The sequence below is a fragment of the Dunckerocampus dactyliophorus genome, chromosome 12 (assembly GCF_027744805.1).
Source record: "Dunckerocampus dactyliophorus isolate RoL2022-P2 chromosome 12, RoL_Ddac_1.1, whole genome shotgun sequence".
NCBI lineage: Eukaryota > Metazoa > Chordata > Actinopteri > Syngnathiformes > Syngnathidae > Dunckerocampus > Dunckerocampus dactyliophorus.
The window spans coordinates 14,136,941-14,157,488 of NC_072830.1; the positions used below are offsets into that span (position 1 = coordinate 14,136,941).

At 40.3% G+C, this 20,548-nt stretch overlaps 1 protein-coding gene across 1 annotated transcript; it reads left to right on the forward strand.

Moving 5' to 3' along the window:
* The first annotated feature begins 5,660 nt into the window (after positions 1–5,660).
* LOC129191602 (ras-related protein Rap-2b) lies at positions 5,661–11,980 on the forward strand. Its single transcript, XM_054795089.1, has 2 exons — positions 5,661–6,257; positions 8,413–11,980. Exon 1 carries the CDS (start codon positions 5,673–5,675, stop codon positions 6,222–6,224), a length of 552 nt encoding a protein of 183 aa, XP_054651064.1. The 5' UTR covers positions 5,661–5,672; the 3' UTR covers positions 6,225–6,257; positions 8,413–11,980.
* Positions 11,981–20,548: the final 8,568 nt, after the last annotated feature.

Consider the following 20,548-nt stretch of genomic DNA (forward strand, 5'->3'; position numbering starts at 1 on the left):
TTCCCCGAATAGTTTGACTTTATTTCCATAATATTATGACTTTTTTTCCCCAACCTAATTTTAAAAAAATTGCAACTTCATTTTGTTTAGTTTGTTTCTCATATTATTATGACTTTTAAAAAAAGAAAATATTTTTTCTTTAATATTTCAACTCTATGCTACTAAAATTACATTACTTTTCCACGTAATGTTATGAGTTTATTCCCGTAAAATGTAGATTTCTTTTCCTAGAAAACAACTTTTTTCTCTTAATATTTTGACTTTATTTACAGGGACTTTAAAATTACAGCATTTTTTCATTTTTGCTTTTTTTTTTTAACTCTTTCAACTTTCTTCTTGTAAATTTCCTCCTCGTAATTATGACTGTTTTCCCATAATATTTCTACTCTGATTTTGTAACATTATAACTTTGTAACATTATATATTTTCAGGAACCGAATTTTGATTTATTCGTTGTTATGTTTGTCTCGGCCTTCTCTGTTGCCGCCTCCTCCCTTTGGAAGTCACTTCCGCCTCTGCTGACCTTAACACTTTCAAGACTAACTTCAAACCACACTTGTTCTGCACTGCTTTTAACAGATAACTCTTTAAAAACGAACATATTTAGTAACGCATCACATCGCAATCTTTTAATCTTGTCTTTTGTATGCTCTTCTAACTAATTCTTCTGAACTCTGCTTTTTGGTTTTCACTTTCTGTTATTTTGCTGTTTTGTACACTTGTATTTGTTTGCTTTTACCATGTAAAGCGTTTTTAAAATAAAGTGTATTGATATTATTATTACTATTATTATTATTATCTTATTGCGTTATTCTCTGAAAAGTACACATTTTTCTTGTTATATTCCAGCCTTTCTCTTTTCATATTTTGACTTTGTTCTTGTAAAATTACTGCTTATTTTTTTTGCTGTTGTTTTTTTTTTTTAAGTTTTCTCATTAAATTACATTTTTTAAATATGCTGCCAATAAAAAAAAAAAAAAAAAAACAGCGGTGGGCTGCAAATGTCCCCTGGGCCACACTTTGGACACCCATGATGTACAGTGTATTAATGTGGACTTGTATGAGAAAGGTCAGGTCAGTATATGAATTAAAGATGGCTAAAAGAGGAGAAGCGGTATAGAAAATGGATGGATGGATAAGCCACCCTATTGGGTGTTGGCTTGAGAGTATCATTGTTTAACAATTGTCATGAAATAGCTGTCGCAGCAGTATCTGTTATTTAGAATCAAGTATTTCTCTGTGTCAATTTGCACTTTGAGGCAGCGGACATCCCAAACACTGCCAACAACCGTGTAAAATCACACCTCTCTTTCATCTTGCAGAATTCCACACGTCGGTGCAAGCGCACTGTGAACTGATTAGTTGGCTGTGTCGACCTAATTATCAGCGCGGCGCGAAGATAAACTCTGCCTCCACCTGACACGACGGTCGCGCGGTGGTCGTTACACGCAGCGTCAAAGATGTGACAACTATTCACATCACAAGGCCGGAGCTCTCATTCGCCTCAAGCCAATTCACATGTTTGACCCGGGCTGCTTCCTCTGTGTGTGAATGGCTGTGTTACTGTGTGGGAGTTGTATGGAAATGTGTGTGAAACACCTTGGAGCCGAGTGATCAGTGCTGGGTGACTCACATATGTGATTCAGGCTGCCGTGTGTGTGCTCTGTGGCCTTGCTGTTGATTTGTGGACAAATTAAAACGCTATTGATCCGGCAGCGTTCTTTAGAGGTGATGAAGTCACGACAGCGGGTTTAAATCATCAGAGCTGACAGCCATTGATTGGAAAACATGCCTTTCGTAACTAACAAGGACTATGCTTGTACTCACACCGGGCAGGGAAAGTTTGATGATGTCATTTTTTTTTGCAGTACAAATGCATGGTGTGCGGAAACATCTACATGCACGATGCGGTTTACGAAAGAACAACTTCCGTGCAGTGACTGGTTCAGATATTGATCTGACAGCACATAGCACAAGTCAGTGAGCAGGAAATGAAGATGAATGTGCCTCCAGGTTGCATCACTCTGCTCTAAACACGACACACACTTGTTTATGGACAACAAGAACAAAGCCTGCCATGTGTCACATGCTGTGTCACAAGAGTGGTGATGCCAGTCACTTCCTGTTCAGTGAAGTCACTTTATACATACATTTTCATTCCAAGTGTGAGCCACCCCTCGGATAATATTTGTAATACAGTTGGGACCTTCCCTACTCCCTGAAAATTGGATTGTCTGGGGAATATTTACTTGCTCACTGTAGCAACTAAAAATCAACTCATTCCTCACACATCCAAAGTAGTTTTCCTTTCTACAAAGTCTGCATGGATAAGCTTGGTATCAAAATAAATGGGAGACTTGTAGATGGTAATGGGTACATACATCACAAATCAGAATTTGGACTTAAAATCCCCTTTATGAATACACTTTACTATTGTGGCCTAAAAACAGATGTGATTGTCACCTGTGTTCGCTTTCTACAAACGCATAACCCAGCCTTTAGCTTCGCACAGGGGTGTCCAAATTGCAGCCTGGGGGTCATTTGCGGCCCATAGCTGTTTTTTTATTGGCTAACAGCACATTCTTAAAAATGTAATTTAACAAAAAAAAAACCCAACAACAATAAAACAACAGAAATACAGTATTAGCTGTAATTTTGCAAGAATAAAGTCAAAATATTAGAGGAAAAGGTGATCTAATGACAAAAGGTTGTAATTTTATGAGAATAACACAGTAATATTAGGATGGCATTTTGTAGCATAAAGTTGAAATATTAAAGAAAGTTGTAATATGCTAAAAAAAAAAAAAAACATAATTGAACTGAAAAAATAAGTTGTGGAAAAAGTTATACTGTTACGATAATAAAGTCAAAATATTATGGGAATAAAGTCCTAATTACAAGAAGAAAATTAAAAAGAACGAAGTTGAAATAGTCGAAAAAAACAACAGCAGAAGTGAAAAAAACTGTATTTTTACGAGAATGAAGTCAAAATATTAAGAGAAAAAAAGTTCAATTTTTAAAATAAACTCAGAATATTATGATGAAAAATCCCATTGAAAAGTAAATGAAGTTGTAATTTTTGGAAAATTGGGTTGGGGAAAAGTTATGTTATGGGAATAAAGTCAAAATATTAAGAGAAGAAAATTTAGAAGAAGAAAGCTGAAATTTTTTAGGAAAAAAACAGAATAAAAAATATCTGTAATTTTGCAAGAATAAAGTCCAAATATTAAGAGAAAAAGTTGCAATTTTATGAGAATGAACTCTTAATATTATGAGCAACAATAATGTCATTGTAGTAGCATACAGTTGAAATATTAAAGAAAAAATGAGAAACAAAACAAAATAAAGTTGTAATTTTTGCCAAAATTATATTGGGGAAAAGCTATAATATTGTGGGAATAAAGTCATCATATTACAATAAGAAAATGTACTAAGATTTTTTAACAAGAAAGTTGGAAATACTTGGAAAATAAATTTTAAAAAGCAGCAAAAAGATGAAAAGAGACAAAGACCAAAGTTCATACTAATAACAGGCGTTTTCATCTATTTCACAGTTGAGATGCAGTTTAAAAAAAAATATATATATATATATTAGCATATGTTGCTTTACAAAATATCACAATGCTTGCTTAGCGGCTTAAAAAAAAATCTTTATTGAAGCTGCACACCTCTACTGAAGTCTTCTGGCGCCTCACTATGAAAACCCTTATTAGACATCTTAAAGGGATACTTTGAATTTTTGACATGAAGTTGTATGAAATCCCCATCAGCAGTGTACTACAGCAACAGTGACTTAACCCCCCAGTTGGTCCCGTGAGTCCAGTTCTGGTTGGAGATCCGTGACGAAGAACGTAGTTCCGCTTCGTTGCTGGGTCATTTAAGAGTTTGGCTTCTCAAAACAATATGTGTTCAAAACAGTAATACATTTGCATCACTAAAATGCCTCCTCAAAAAAAATTAGACCTCGCAAAACACTCGGCGTCGCCTATACATTCATGTGTATGTGATGCAGACACTTGTGGTAATGCCACTCTTCTTCGGCGACAGAGCGCCGCAGCCATCTTGTTTACATACAGCATGTGTTCCACAGCGGGCGTCTCCATCACATGCACATGAGTGCACAGGCGGCAGCGCGCAGGGATACGGCGGAAGACAAAGATAACTTTGAGCAATTTGTGAGGTCTGATTTTTGTATTATATCTTTTGAACACATATCGTTTTGAGAAGCCTAACTCTTTACTTGAATGGCCCCAGCAACTAAGCGGAACTACGTTCCTCCATCACGGCTCTCCGACCAGAAATGGCCTCACGGGACCAGTTAGGGGGGTTAGTCGCTGTTATTGAAGTACACTGCTAATGAGGATGTCATACAACTTCATGTAAAAAAATCCAAACTGTCCATTTATCACACTCTAATTTAGAATAGCATTTACATCTTTGCAATAGACTTTGTATTGAGGCCTCATGTGTTTGGCGAAGTTCAACAAGAGTTGGAGCGTTGTGAGGTTAAGCAACCAGATGACAGCAGATAGGCCTTTCCGGTAAAAATGCTGTGAGCATGAGTCAAGCTGTAGGAAGCCCAGGGATGTCGAAACTTAGGTGGGGCAGCAGGTCTTGTGGGGTTATTGAGTACCAGTCAGCCCCTACACTGCACTTTTATTTTTTATTTTTCATAAACATAAACAGACAAACATTGATGATTAGAAAAAACTAAACTATCTATAGGCAGTTCATGCTTAAAGTAAAGTAAAGTTTTATAAGCTTTTCATGAAACCTAGGATGGTAGAAATAGCAAAATATAAAAATGTATTCAACCTTTATATTATTATTTTTTTAAACTTTTGGTCCAGCCATTGTAGATGTCCAGTGCCGGCCCCAAGCCGGGGTAAATGGGAGGGTTGCGTCAGTAAGGGCATCTGGCGTCAAACTAAGCCAAATCAAATAGGTGATTGACTGGCTGTGGTGATTCAATATCTCACTGATATTGAAAACATGATAAAAACATGATTCCCCCCCCCCCCCCTTCAAAAAACAGGACTTGAAAAAGAGGGGTCTTCTTAAAAATAATTAGGGTCGTCTTATATTTGGGTCAAATTTTTCTAGAGGGGCACTGCACCTTTAAACACGGGAATTGTGACGTAAAACGCACGTTTGCGTGGTGAGCGTGAACAGGAAACGGAGAAAGTCTTCGAAGCTAAGAAATGTTAGCAAGCACCATACCGGAAGTTGCTGTGTATCGAGATCTTGCCGTGTAAAATCCAAACTATCATAGAGAGTAAACAAAATATACTGCGGTTTTATGACTAAATAAATAATATGTGTTTAATTTTAGTCAGGATTTAGCGATAAGTAAAACGAAATTTCGTTATTTTAATCGGTAGTGTTTTGTTTTGAAAAGTCAGGACAGGAAATACTAGATGTGTTGCGTTGACTTGGCTTCGCCAGAAAGGAGAAACTAGGCTCGCTGCCTACTTGAACAACAACTGGAGGGGGGAGCTCGCATTAGAACCGGCTCGGTTGTTACCGCCGACTCAACATGTTACAACACAAGCGCTGAGTGTGGGTCGGACAGAACCGTATTTACCCCCCCGGTAGTGGCGGTAGTTAGCAGCCACGCCCTGGAGCCCAAACAAAACTGCTGGCAGTGATCGAGCGAGGCTCTTGGGGGAACCATGAGGGAGTATAAAGTGGTGGTCCTCGGCTCCGGAGGGGTGGGGAAATCCGCCTTGACGGTCCAGTTCGTGACAGGATCCTTCATCGAGAAGTACGACCCCACAATAGAGGATTTTTACCGGAAGGAAATCGAGGTGGACTCATCTCCGTCCGTGCTGGAGATCCTGGACACGGCGGGCACTGAGCAGTTCGCCTCTATGCGAGACTTGTACATTAAAAACGGGCAGGGTTTCATTCTGGTCTACAGCCTGGTCAACCAGCAGAGCTTTCAGGACATCAAGCCCATGCGGGACCAGATCATTCGGGTCAAACGGTACGAGAGGGTGCCCATGATTTTGGTGGGGAACAAAGTGGACCTGGAGGGGGAACGGGAGGTGTCGTCCGGCGAAGGGAAGGCGCTGGCGGACGAATGGAACTGTCCCTTCATGGAGACGTCGGCCAAGAACAAGACCTCAGTGGACGAGCTGTTTGCTGAGATAGTCCGCCAGATGAACTACGCGTCCACACCGAATGGCGACGACCAGTGTTGTTCCTCTTGTGTCATACTGTAAGGAAAGTTCTACACCTTCCTCGCTTTTGCAATGGTAAGTTTGACTGCGCCGTATAAACTTGACTTTTAAACTTGCGTCATTACTTTCAACTAGATTAACTTAAGTCGTCGCCGCTTTGTTTACCAGCAAGACTACTGACATAAGTCATTCCCACGAAAACTTCATGGAAGGGTGGGGCGTGGGTCAAGGAAGAAATTCTTGTTGGAGATCCGTTAGTTTTCACTTGCGTTAACACTGTTCAACGTTTTCGCGAATATGTACACTGGTATAATACAATACAACAAACCTCAGTATTCATTTACACCGATCTCCCTTCCAATGGTAATGTGCATTTTATTTACAACAAATTTAAGATAGCTAACTGTCTCGCTCAGCTAACTATCCCACTGTGATTATTCTTCCTGGTCACATGGCCACTTGTTGCTAGGCAGAGTTCATAGGGTTGAATCATATCTGCCCCATAGGTCAATTAAAATGAGCAAATGTTGATAGCAACACATTTTCAGCTGCTTTTACGTCACACCTAAGGGGAAAAAAATCCCAACATTGACACACTGCTTTGTATTGAATCTAAAATACAGGGAAGCTGGTGGGCCTTCATTGTCATTCATTGTTTACAAGAATACAATGCATTAATTTTTATCATTAAAAAGTGGACTATATGCATCCATTTGTCTTTTTCTACCACGTATGCCAGGGGTGTCCAAACCTCTTCCAGTGAGCCCCACATAGTGAAAAGTGAAATGATGCAACTTTGCCACTTTGATATTTTGTAAAGCAACACATGCTAAGAAGTTATATATACATTTCAAGAAAAAGCCCTGCATATCAGCTTTATGACATCGGTGAAAAAACCTTTAATACTATCAAAGTCATTCTTGGCTCTTTTTTTATTTTATTTTATTTTTTTTTACATTTTTGCAGGGTTGCTTTTTTACTTTCAAAATATTTAAACTTTCTTCTTAAATGATCTTTGAAATTTAATTTTTGTAATATTATGACTTTATTCCCACAATATTATAAATTTTTTCCCCACCTAATTTTGTAAAAATTGCAACTTTATTTAGTTGTGTTTGTTCCTCATAATACTTACATAACATTTTTCTTTAATATTTCAACTCTGATAGTAAAATTACATTATTTTGCTTATAATGTAACAAGGATATTCTCGTCAAATTGCGACATTTTTTCAGAATATGAATTTTTTTGTCTTTATTTTGACTTTATTGTCATGCGATAACAGCTGACCTTTTTTCCATTTTTGTCTTTTTTAAGTTTTCCAAGTGTTACATAATATTTTCACTTTATTCTCCTAACATTATATAACTTTTTCCAGCCTAGTTTTCCAAAAATGACAACTTTATTCGTTGCTTTGTTGTTCATAATATTACAACTTTTAAAAAATAATGTAATTCTCTAATATTTCGATTTCCTGCTACTAAAATGACGTTATTTTTTATTGTCATAAAATTGCAACTTGTTCTTGTTAATAATTTGACTTTATTCATGTAAAATAACTGCTGATTTTTCCAATTTAATTTTATTTTTTTTAGTTTTCTTGTAAAATTATATTTGTAGAATGTGCTGTGGGCCAATAGAAAACACATTTTGGGCACCCCCTGGCTTATGCTGTTCAGTGTCACAGGTGAACTGGGGCCTGTCCCAGCTGCCTATGTGAGAGGCGGGGTACAAGTCCATCACAGGGCACATATAGACATCCATTGACAGTTGTAGGCACTACAATGTCAAAGATGCACGATTAGGCGCTGATCCAAATTTGTATTGTTCTGGCCTTGGCAGAGGTCTACGCTGTAAGTGTGACAGTGTCCGGCCCTTAAGTAGTTGTAGTGTTTCAGTACTTGGGGAACGATGCAGCATATCTGGTCTGGCATAACCCAGAAACATGGGTCTTCATCTCTGTCCTCCTAGTGCCGACAGCAGGTCCTACCGGGCTTGAGTCACCCCTTGTTTGTTTTTTAATCTGACAAGATTGAGGAAGTGTCTGACTTTTTGCAGAACTGGAGAGACAAGTTGTTCCTTGCACTTGATTAGCTTTTCAAAAGTTAGTGCTTGGATCTGTTTACACAACACTGTTGCACTTGTACTCTAAAAAGCGGGGCTGTGAGATTCTCCCAGAATTCCTTGGTAAATTTGTGACTTCTTTGTTTGTTCCTCTTGTTTGTGGCAGTGTGTTGCAGCAAGTGTGTCTTCTTGGCGTCTCAGCCTGGCCTCGGAGGAAAATGAAGAGGAATGCTGCAGAAGGACAAGAGGAGGAGGAGGAGGGGTGGAGTAACTGAGGCAGAGGGGAGGGGTCCACTCTTGAGGAATTCTGCTGGGTCGGAGAATCTGTCCTGCGTGGTCAGTGTCCACAATTGAGGTCTGATCCGAAGTCGGAGCCTCCCACCCACGACTTCCAGCCCCACACCGAAATGTTTCCCCATGGAAACAATACAGAGAACATTGAAAGATGCTCTCAAAGGATATTCTGTAAAGTATATTTTGTTAAATAACTGCACAGTCGCTCCTGGATGGGTACCACCTTATGCTTTTTTTTTTTTTTTTTTTTTTTTGGTGGAGGAATAATGTGACAATCTCCTTGTTGGGTGTGCGAGGAGACTTTAGCTGACTTGACGTGGGGGGGGATGACCGCCTTGCGTCCAGTGCCTTTTTTTCCCCCACCCAACACACTTTAGCTGTTTCCGTTTAGTGCCAACCCTCCAAAACAAAAACCTCAGCGTGGTAAATCCACTCCTCTCTGGATAATCAGTGGCATAGGGGCCGATCCTGATTTTAAAGACTGCAGGTGTTCTGTTCACGGAATGGTGCTTCTCGTCTCTTCTACGTTTGGTTCTTTTATTTTTATAGTCATTCATTATAGCGTTCATGCTGCAGTGTCCGCCTGGCCAAACCTTTAAGTCTTGAAACGCACAGGTACTGGAACCTTAATAACGACGACGGCGCCGAACGCTTCCAGACCTCTTCAATCAATGTTTTGTTTCACAAGACAAGTGATGATGGTGATGTACATGATGTTGACAAATCTAATCTTGATTGTACGTTTAATTTCAGGCCAGCCTTTTAACTGTGGGTGGTCTGTTTTAAAGAAAACAACTTTTAATACAGATGGCTTTTTTAAAGAAACAAGGCACCGGGCTGTGTTCTGTTTTTGTTCTCCATCCATCCATCCATTTTCTATACGGCTTCATCCTCATTAGGGTCGCGGGGGCATGCTGGAGCCTATCCCAGCTGACTTCGGGCGACAGGCGGGGTACACCCTGGACTGGGCGTCTTTTTGTTCTCTTCTTTTTACATTTTTTTTATCATGTCTAAAATTCAATATGCAGTGGAACTTCGCTCGGTGCTCGACACTTGAACGCCTCATCAGCGCAGGATGCACAGTGCTTATTAGGAGGAAGAAAGGAAACAGATATGGAATTGTTCATCGTGAATAAACCACACACACACACACGTGCGCGTAATAAATATGACAGTGTCCACAGTGTCCTCACTCTAAAAGAACCACTATTCATTCTTCACAGAGACTGAGTCACCAAAGCCTGGATGCTTTGTCTGGGCACTGTTTGGCTGTACGATAACTAAGACGAAACGGAGACATATTTTTTGGCAATAATGTTCGTTGAAAACCGGGGCTTAAAAAAAACAAGGTGGTACTAAAGAAAAAGAACAAAAGCAAAACGTACGCAAAAAATTATTTTTTGATGTTTGCTGAATTGAGCTCCTGTGAAGATTTTCTTCACGATTTGCTGACGTCTTCGAAAACTGTCTCAAAACGCAAGTTAATCCTTTGATGCTTGCTAAGATGAAGTTTTGTGCGACTTAAAAAAAAAACTCTTGTTCAATCTAGGGCGCGTTGGCTGATTTTAGAGCACTGATTCTCAAATTGTAGGTACGAGTAGCACTGGTAGTATGCGGACTGCATCTAGTGGTACTCAGCGATGCCAAAGAGTTTTTTAAATAAGAATAAAATTGAAGTCATACAGTCGTGTTTCACAAATTAATAAAAGTTGGCTGTGTGGTGGCAGACTTTGTTGTAATATTATCCAAAACATATTGAAATACAAGTGATATGTAGTATTCTGGTTACTAGGTGGCAGTAATGACACAAAACATTGAGACATTACTGCATGAAGTCAGCCATGGCATGTCCCACATGAGAGAGTGAAAAAAGGTTCTCCCATCCCTTGTGGAAGTGGTAAGTTTTTGGCTTAACTTTAGAAGAAAAATTGAAGGCTAACTGGTTAGGTTGCTAGCTAACGAGCGTCTCGAGTCCCTGCAGCATAAGAGTTGCGCAATGTGGTATACACAATGAATAACAGGACTGTAAAGGTGACTATAGGCCTGTCACTTCATGGCTCTAATAATGTTAACATGTATTTAGAAAGTCAAACAGGTTTTCTTTTAACTACAAAAATATTCTCTTTATTATTGTTGAATCCTATGTCGCGATCGGGTCTGGAACCAATTAACCGCTGTAAATGAGGGACGACTGTACACACACAAAATAATTGTACAATACCAATGGATTTTGCTTTTGTTGAGTTGCATGAAGGATAGTTTTCATGTATTTTAGAATGGGGTCCACTGCTGCTGCTTTACTTATTGGCATCACCTTTCTCCATCTGGTTGGTACCTAACCTTAACTTACCTTGAGTTCACTTCATAGTTTTCCACTGCCTGTGTATACTGTATATGTGTGTGTATGTACTGTATGTGTGTGTACATCAGTCATGCGTGTCGGAGGATAGCGGCGTGCTGCCTGTGAGGCTCCAAAGATGGCTTTTTTGGCTTTGCTGCCAGCATGGGTCCATCGGAGCTGATCACTGCATCTAGCAGGTGAGGACACGATGAATACATGCAGTGCACTATGCAGTGGAACTCAAAAGTCACATACTCAGACTTAATGAAGACTTAATGAAATGTTGTTTTTGTTTTTACTGAACGTTAACAGTGAATAACTCATTTTTACACTCGTATGGCAGCCAAAACGGTTCAAAAGGGTCTTAAAATATTGCCTGTAATGATAATACCTTTTATGATGGTGACAGTTTGACCCTGGAACAGACTTTTTTTTCTATTTCAATTATTTCCAATGGGAAAAATTGAACTAGGAATTGAGGTCATGTTTGACCTTCAAGATTCCATTGTGCAAAAGGAATCAAATGTTTATTGCAGGACACTATTTGCCAGTGCTTCAAACCTTCATAATAATACGTAAGTGTGACATTTGTGGCGCCCCCTATGGATTGTGTTCAAAAGCTCTGGAAAACATGCTGCAATTTGTAAAACAGATAGTCAATATATTGTAATCATTAGACAAATGGTCAATGATCCGCCCATTCCTCTGCAAAGGCGTTTTGCTTGATGTCGGCCATGTTTTTCAACCAATCCTGCTCGGCTTTTACAGACCCGCTTTGATACCCAAACTCCTGATGAGCAGAGAGGGTGGCTGAACCTGGGGAGCACACAGGACTCACCTCTCATGGTGACATCAGCTGATGTGCGCAGGGTTCTAAACAAAACAAACCCACGAAAAGCAGCAGGGCCAGACAACATCTCAGGACGTGCACTTCGGGTTTGCTCATCAGAGCTAGCTGATGTGCTTGCTGACATATTTAACCTGTCGCTTGCACAAGCATCTGTACCGACCTGCTTTAAGTCCACCACCATAGTGCCCGTACCCAAGAAGAGCAACGTGACCTGCTTGAATGACTATCGCCCTATAGCACTCACTCCTATTGTTATGAAGTGCTTTGAAAGATTAGTCATGACCCACATCAAAAAGAGCATCCCGGCGGCAACCGTGGACCCTCTACAGTTTGCATATCGCCAGAACCGGTCCACGGATGATGCAGTCAACACTGCCATCCACACAGCCCTTTCTCACCTACAGGGCCAGGACACATACGTCAGAATGCTATTTATAGACTATAGCTCTGCATTCAATACAGTCAGCCCCCACAAACTCACAGATAAGCTCCTCACACTTGGCCTGTCTCCCTCCCTCTGTAACTGGGTGTTTAACTTTCTCACAGGCAGGCCCCAGTCAGTCAGAGTCCACAACCGCACATCCAGCTCAAGAATTGTGAGCACTGGGACCCCACAGGGGTGTGTGCTGAGTCCACTCCTCTACACGCTCTTCACCTACGATTGCGTGGCCTCCCAGAACAACACCAGCATCATTAAATTTGCAGATGACACTACAGTCATCGGACTGATCACTGGTGGTGTTGAAACATCATACAGAAGAGAGGTGGCGGACCTCATAGCTTGGTGTCGTGATAACAATCTCCTTCTCAATACAGATAAGACTAAAGAGATGATCATCGACCCAAGAACAAGGGAAAAGGAGCCGCATAGACCCCTGTTTATTGATGAGACTGAGGTGGAGAGGGTGAAAACCTTCAAGTTCCTTGGCACACACATCAGCGAGGACCTCACCTGGTCTCACAACACCCAACAAATTCTGAAGAAGTCCCAAAGGAGACTGTACTTCCTGAGAAGACTGAGGAAATTTGGCATGCCCACCAAAATCCTGAGTTGCTTCTACAGATGCACTATCGAAAGTGTCCTTACCGCCTCCATCACTGTTTGGTACGGTAACTGTACAACACGTGATAGGAAGGCACTCCAGCGGGTGATCAAGACCTCACAGAACATTGTTGGGGCAGCCCTCCCCACACTGCAAGACATTTATAAATCTAGAGTCCTACGAAGAACACACAACCTCATCAAGGACAGCACACATCCACAACACTCACTATTCACACTCCTACCGTCAGGCAGACGCTACAGGAGTTTGAAGTCCAGGACCACAAGGCTGGCAAACAGTTTTTACCCACAGGCCATCAGGCTCCTCAACGAAGCACTCGCACACGCCGCACGCAACACACGCACACACTCATAGCACTTTATTTATTTATTTATTTGTATTATTTACTTGTATTAATGTCTCGTCTGTTGTTGTTGCTTAATTTATTGGTATATATGTTTATGTGTTTATGTTTCTTATGTTCTTATTCTTTCATTTGTTTTCTTTCTTTTCTTGGGAGAATGAACAGAATAAGATTTTCATTGCATGGTATAACTGCTGTTTTACCATGCACATGACAATAAAACTCTCTTGAATCTCTTGAAATGCCATAAAGGCGTGTACCAAATTTTGTGGGGATTTGGGTAAACACCCAAAAGCAGGGGTATCCAAAGTGACACATTCTAAAAATATGATTTAACAAGAAAACTAAAACACAAAACAACAGCAGAAATGAGAAAAATCAGCCATATTTACATATATACAGTACATACGGTATGTTTCTTTTTTTTAAGTCGTAATAATATGAGAAACAAAACCGAAAATTTAACTGTGGAAAGTTAGAATGTTATGGTAATAAAGTCGAAATATAATGGCAATAAATTCATAATTATGAAAAGAAAATTTACAAGAAGAAAGTTGAAATAGTTGGAAAACTTAAAAAAAAACAAAACAGCACAACTGGGATAAAACAGCTATGATTTTGCAAGTATAAAGTCAAAATAGAGAAATAGGTAGACATTTTACTATAACTTGAACTTGTATGTAATATTATGAGGGGAAATAATGTCATTTTAGTGGCACCGAGTTTAAATATTAAAGTAAGATGTTATTTTTTAAAACGTCATAATATGAGAACCAAAACAAAATAAATTTGGTTGTGGAAAAAGTTAGAATATGGAAATAAAGTCCAAATATGAGAGTACGTATGAGAGTAAGTCATAATTCTGAAAAAGAAAATAAAAGAAAATTGAAATAGTTAGAAAATGAATCGCAACAGCAGAAATGTCAGAAACAGCTGTCATTTTACAGGAATAAAGTCAAAATATTAAGAGAAAAAAGTTGTATACTAACACGGAAGTCACAATTATACGAGAATAATGTCATTTTGGTAGCATAGAGTTGCAATATTATTATTTTTTTTTAAGTAAGATTGTGAGAAACAAACAAAACAAAATAAACTTGTCCTTTTTTAAAATGAGGTTGAGGGAAAAGTTATAATGTGGAAATAAAGTCCAAATATTACGGTAATAAAGTCATAATACTACAAAAATAAAATCAAGATTATTTAAGAAGTAAGGTTAAATATTGTTGAAATAAAAAAACTGAAAAAATGGGGGGAAAGATTGAGGGTGATGCTAATATGCTTTTTCACCTACAGTACATGACAAAGCTGAGATGCAGTATTTTCTTAAAATATATGTAACTTCTTAGCATATCTACATGTGTTGCTTTACAAAATATCAAAGTGGCAAAGTCGCATCCTTTCATTTTTCACTCTTGGACACCCCTGACTTTGCTTTGTCCTAACTGAATGTAGATAGTAGATTCTTCTTGCGTGTGTGTGTGTGTGTGTGTGTGTGTGTGATGCTTTATTGGTGCAAACCTCATGTTTTCTCCTCCGCTGGGGTCGACATTGCATCAGTAATTGAAATTGAACTGTACCTCACTGTGATGCGTTTGAACTGTTGGTTGATAAGAGCGTTTATCACAGCATTTATGAGGAAGATAGTGTGACTCTTGCCCTCCCACCCTGCCTCCCTCCTCCCTCCACGCCGTCTTTTCACTCCTTCCATCTCTCGCTGTGGCGTAAAGATGTGATAGCTGAAGAATTTGCCCTTTGGTGAGAAGGTGGCTCGTCAAGTTCCTCTTTCATTTCATCCATCTCTTTCTCCCTCCCTTGGAGCGAGACGGGGTGAGGGTTTCGCTTCCTGCTACACTCTTATCTTGCGTGGATTTCAATTTTTTTTTATTTTCAACTTCTCACCTTTTTTATCCAAGAAACAAATGTGGGCCATTTGAAAGCATCCACATGGTCGCTGCGTGTTTGCCGGGCATGGAAGGTGGTCATGTGATGTGGTTTCCATGGTTAAGAGGAAGGGGGGTTGGGATGTGGTATGGCTAGTCGGGGGAGGGGGGGTGGCCTCGTGACCCGTGGGAGCTCAGACGTTGCTGCAGTGGTGACTGTAAGAGAAATAGATATGCATTACTGGGAGCCACAAGTGCAATTTCCAGGCTTTTTGACTTCATAATAAATCAGGAACGCTGATACAAATTGTTCTGCTGCAAAAGGAAGCGACAGGAAATGTGTTCAGATGGAGCCGATGTGAGTGGGTGGTGTGCATTTCTTTTTTGCACATTTTTTTTTTTACACAGAGCTTAATCACTATATAGACTCCTCGCTGAATTACAGGCTGCTGTTCCCCTCAGCGTCACTGTGCTATTTCAGAGGCTGTGTTGCGTACAAACTCATCTTTTTTTCCCTTCTCCTCGATGTAGATGTGCTGTCTAAGGCAGCAACATTCCTCTAACTATGTTAGCCTCCCTTTATCACGTTACTCAACACCGATAATTAAGCCAAAAATGCCTTTGCAGCAGCTGCATTAAATTATTTAGTTCACGGGTGTCCATAGTGCGGCCTGGGGGCCATTTGTGGCCCGCAGCTGTTTTTGTATTGGCCCGCAGCACATTCTAACAATATAGTTTAACAAGAAAACTAATAATGAAACAACAGCAAATATACAGGGTCAGGCAAAATGGTCTGACACATTTGTAGGTTAAATAAAAGGCAAATAAAGTAAAGAAACAAAAAAGTGTTTTTATTTTCGATAAGTACATATAATGCCATTTTGCTTTGTTTCTTTATAATGCCATTGTTTTTCGCTTCTTTTTCAGTTGCTGCCATGAATTGGACTGGTGAGCATCGCGCTTTCATTGTGGAAACGTTTATCAAAACAAACGGATCTGTAACTGCAACACAACGAGCGTTCCGTTTGCACTTCAATCTCTGTAGACATGATCCCGTACCAGCTCCAAACACCATCTTGTTATGGGTTACCAACTTCAGAGCTACTGGATCTGCATTGTGTGGACAATAATGGATCCCATTTGTCTGATTTAATTTTTTAAAACATAATGAAACAGAATGGCATTATATGTACGTTTCGAAAATAAAAACACTTCCTTGTTTCTTTACTTTATTTGCCTTTTATTTAACCTACAAATGTGTCAGATCATTTTGCCTGACCCCGTATAAAAATCAGCAGTTATTTTAAGAATTAAGAATAAAGTCAAAATATGAAGAAAAAAACATTGTAATCTAGCCAGGAAAAGTTGTGATTTTATGAGAATAACGTCATTTTATAATGTAGAATAAAAATTGAAATATTAAAGAAAAAAGACAAAAAGTCAAAATATTACATTTTTTTACGAATGTTAGTTAAGAAAAGTTGGGGGAAAAAAAGAAAATGGGGGGGAAGTTAATACTAATAATAGACTTTTTCGCCTTTATGACAAAGCTGAGATGCATTTCTTTCTTGAAATATATATAACTTCTTAGCATATCTACATGTGTTGCTTTACAAAATACCAAAGTGGCAAAGTTGCATCCTTTCATTTTCAGTATTTTCATTTATAATTTCTTTTATTCTCATGTAAAATTACTGCTGATTTTTCAATTTTAACTGTTTGTCAAATTATATTTTTCAGATGTGCTGCGGGCCACAAATGGCCACTTGCCCACACTTTGGACACCACTGATCGAGCAAATGCCCTATCGGTGAGACGCATCTGTTCACTCGTTCGTCATGCAGAGTCATCCTCGACATAAGACTGTAGCAAGAGAATACGGCGCTAGAAATAGTAACATAAAAAGAAAGCCTAAAATGAAGGCATGTTAACCACAGCCTAGCTGTTGATGCTGCTACATTATACTGTACTCCGCAGTCTCCATTTGGCTGCAGCTTATCTGTTTTCTTGCTGCCTTCAGTCTCCTTTTGAATAAAATGTGTCTCCCAACCAGCAGCCACATGCTAGAAGGACTGTAAACATGCATGTAATCTGTAAGATGTAAATAGGGTAAAGACTGGGAGGTTCTATAGGCATAGAACCGTAAACAACACCATATATGCTCAATAGTCAGGTTATTGCTGTCCTTGTAAATGGAGCCACCATCAACATGCATTGCCATACCAACGACTGGAATAACCACTTCCTGTTTGACTTTCTTCCGCCCATCACCTCACACACACACAAACACACACGCACACACACATTTTAAATGTAGTTTATAGCAGCAACTTTGTCCATTTCACCTCCCCTACTGTCATAAATACTGTGCATCACATGTTCGGCTATTGTTTTGAGAAACATGTGCATCTTTTCCAGGAAAAAGTTGGCCCGCCAGAGTTTCTGCAACTTTTTCCCCATAAAGAAGACTTGTTCACCCTGACAAGGCGCAGTCTGTATGAGCTGATCATCGCTCCGTTTTCCCCACTCAGCTCGCTCTGCAAATCAGGGAGTGGCCTTCTCCCTCGGAGCCCGACTGTGCCGAGATTGGGAATGCCCCCGAATTCCTTCCATTCCCGACATTCCATGTCTGGACATGTCTTTAGCCGGTACCCATGAAGGTTGTTTGGATGTGACATGCATGGTTGGGCATATCTGTGGTTTTGCTTAGATACATGGCTAAACTTGTCGTTTACAGAAACAAATGTTATAATCTCTGATCATTCTTGGGGGTTAGGTTGAGAAAGAGTCGGTCTGTCCTCCCCATTGTGTTGCAAGATGGCTCCTGGCCAGCGAAACTGTACTTTGTGACCATTTTTAGATAGTCACAGAACAGTTGCTTTGGTCTTGCACCAGAGCTTGATCTGAAAAAGAAAGTAGGCCAAAGAATCCAGTCTGACAGGACTTGCAACATCACCCTGGTGGATTAATAGCTTTTGTGCTCTGGTGTCGGGGAGAATGCTTAAGGACTCAATTTGTAATTTAGCTGGTCTCCTACTTGTAATGAATTAATATGTATGACAAACTGCAGAGTAGGCATAATGAATAAGAGTGTCTGGAAGTGATTTGGTGAAGTTTTGAAGGTCTTTCATAAAGACCTTCAGACATGACTGAGTTCCTGAGGTTTGGGTGTGGTTTCACTTTCTGCCACACGACTTATGGTTTGGAATATTTCCTTGTAGTTTATTTAGTAGCGTCACATGCAAGGCCGGCTTTCGGATTCTATACGTAATGCATTTACTGTACATATACATTTCCAGAAAGGGAAGTCTCTATCCGACCCTGCTATTTGTGTGATTGCGCACAATTGTGGGGTGAAACCACACGACGGCAAGACTTTGTGATAATTCACTGGGAGTTTCTCTTTGCAGTTTAATAAGACGCACACCCCGATGTACTGGAATCGTTGTCATGACTGGGAGCTTCCTGGAACCAGAGGACAACAAAAAAGCATCCCTATGCTGGCATTGGTTAGTAGCAGTCTTCAATTTCCCGGATTTTGCAATATCCCCAACATTTGAGCGTACATGGCAAAAAATATACACATGCTAGCGTTAGCTTACCCTGTTGCGATACTTTAGCACTGTACACGGTATTATTTTGCTGCAGCCGTCCGTTCTCTTGCTTTCCTCAAACTCTTCTTGAATAAAATGTGTCTCCTGACCAATAATGCAGTCTCCAGTCTCTGCTGTGCTGCAGTGATCTGTTTTCCTGCTGCCCTCAGTCTCCTTTGCAATAAAAGTTGTCTATTTACAACTAATGCAGTCTCTACTTTGCTGCAGGAGTTACTTTTCTTGTTGCCCTCACAGAACTTGATGGAAAATGTCCTTTGTGCCAATAGATGGTAATCACATGAGGCGTGGATGTTGAGAGTGGCGTGGGAACTTTATCTCAGCCATGGGAAGGATGTACATTTTGGGACACATCTTCAGTCGTGTACCTTTGAATCAGTGGGTGTTTTCGGCTTTTTGACACGAGACACCCTCATCAAAGGCGGCCAACTACAGGCTGATCAAGCCCAGCCTGTGTCCCGTGCCCAAGCATGGGACAATGCAAGTTCTAGAATAAAATGTGTACAGTCTCAGTACAATGAACAGTCTCCATTTTGCTGCAGTGGTCCATTTACTTGCTGCCCTCGATGTCGTCTTCAATCAAATTTGTCTCTTTAACAACCGTTTGTTGCTACCCTTCAATAACAGTTGTCGACTTACCGTCAACGCACTTTGCTGCTGTGTTTTGTTTTCCTGCTGCCCTCAGTCTCCTCCTGATTCAAATCAGTCTACTTAGCAACAACATGGCATCCACATCACTCCATCAGTCCTTTTTCTAGCCGCCCTCAGTCTCCTCTGAAATAAAGGTTGCCTATTTACGACTTATACAGTTTCAGTCAGTCAGTCGTCTTGCTGCCGTCAGTCTCTTAATGAAAATGTGTCCCTTCATCCACAGCCAGCTGTTTTTATGCTGCCCTCAGTCTCCTCTTGAATAAAAGTCATCGACTTACCAACAACACAGTCTCCATTTTGCTGTGGTTTGTTTTCTGGGTGCCCTCAGTCTCCTCTTGAATAAAATGTGTCTCTTTAGCAACAGTCTTACTTTGCTGCAGCTGTCTGTTTTCTTGATGCCCTCAACCTCCCCTTGAATAAAAGTTGTCAACTTACCAACAACACTGTCTCCACTTATCTGCTGTAGTCTGTTTTCTGGGTACCCTCAGTGTCCCCTTGAATAAAATGTGTCCTTTTAACAACAGTCTCATCGTGCTGCAGCAGTCTGTTTTCTTGCTGCCCTCAGTCTCTTCTTAAATAAGACTTCTTGGGATGAGCTCTTTATGGGACATCAGTTGGTATCGCTGATCACGGTTGTTGGTGATACCAAAAATGGCTGGTAGTGGTAAATGACTGGTACTATCCTTAACTTTTGTCAGTGTAAACCCAATAATGATGGGTGCTGCTCGGTGGGTTCAGAGCTTTGCGAGGTTTTCCGTGTCTTTATTTAGAGAAAAGATGCATTTTGGCCTTATCTTCCTGCCTCGTCTTGTTTTTTCCCACCCCCATCATCATGGTACGTACAAGTGTGGTTGGAGGAGGCTTTGTGGCATCCTCCTCGAGGGCCTGATGCTGGGTCATGTGACCGCTTCCCACCACCCCTGTCTTTGCCCTGCTGTCACCACAGCAACCTCTGCATTCCGTATAACATGCCGTGACATCCGTGACCTTCCTACCCCCACTTCTTATGTGACATGTTGTGCTCTCCCGTTTCCTTTTCCCTCATTCCATCATCTAACTTTTCTGGGCACTACTTTTACATGACAGCAGCATTCCTCTATAAACTGCTAATATAATGTTTATTCCCCCATATTACTGACAAGGTGTGCTTATCTATGCCTTCCCCTTCCTTCTCCGTGTGCCTGCCTCCTTCTCTCCCCCAGCTCAGGAGTTCTGATTCATCATCAAACTTTGTTCCTCAGGCACATTTTATGCAACGTCTCTTT

Bases quoted from the DNA above. Each gene is read 5' to 3' on its own strand.
- LOC129191602 (XM_054795089.1), top strand. From the start codon at position 5,673: ATGAGGGAGTATAAAGTGGTGGTCCTCGGCTCCGGAGGGGTGGGGAAA.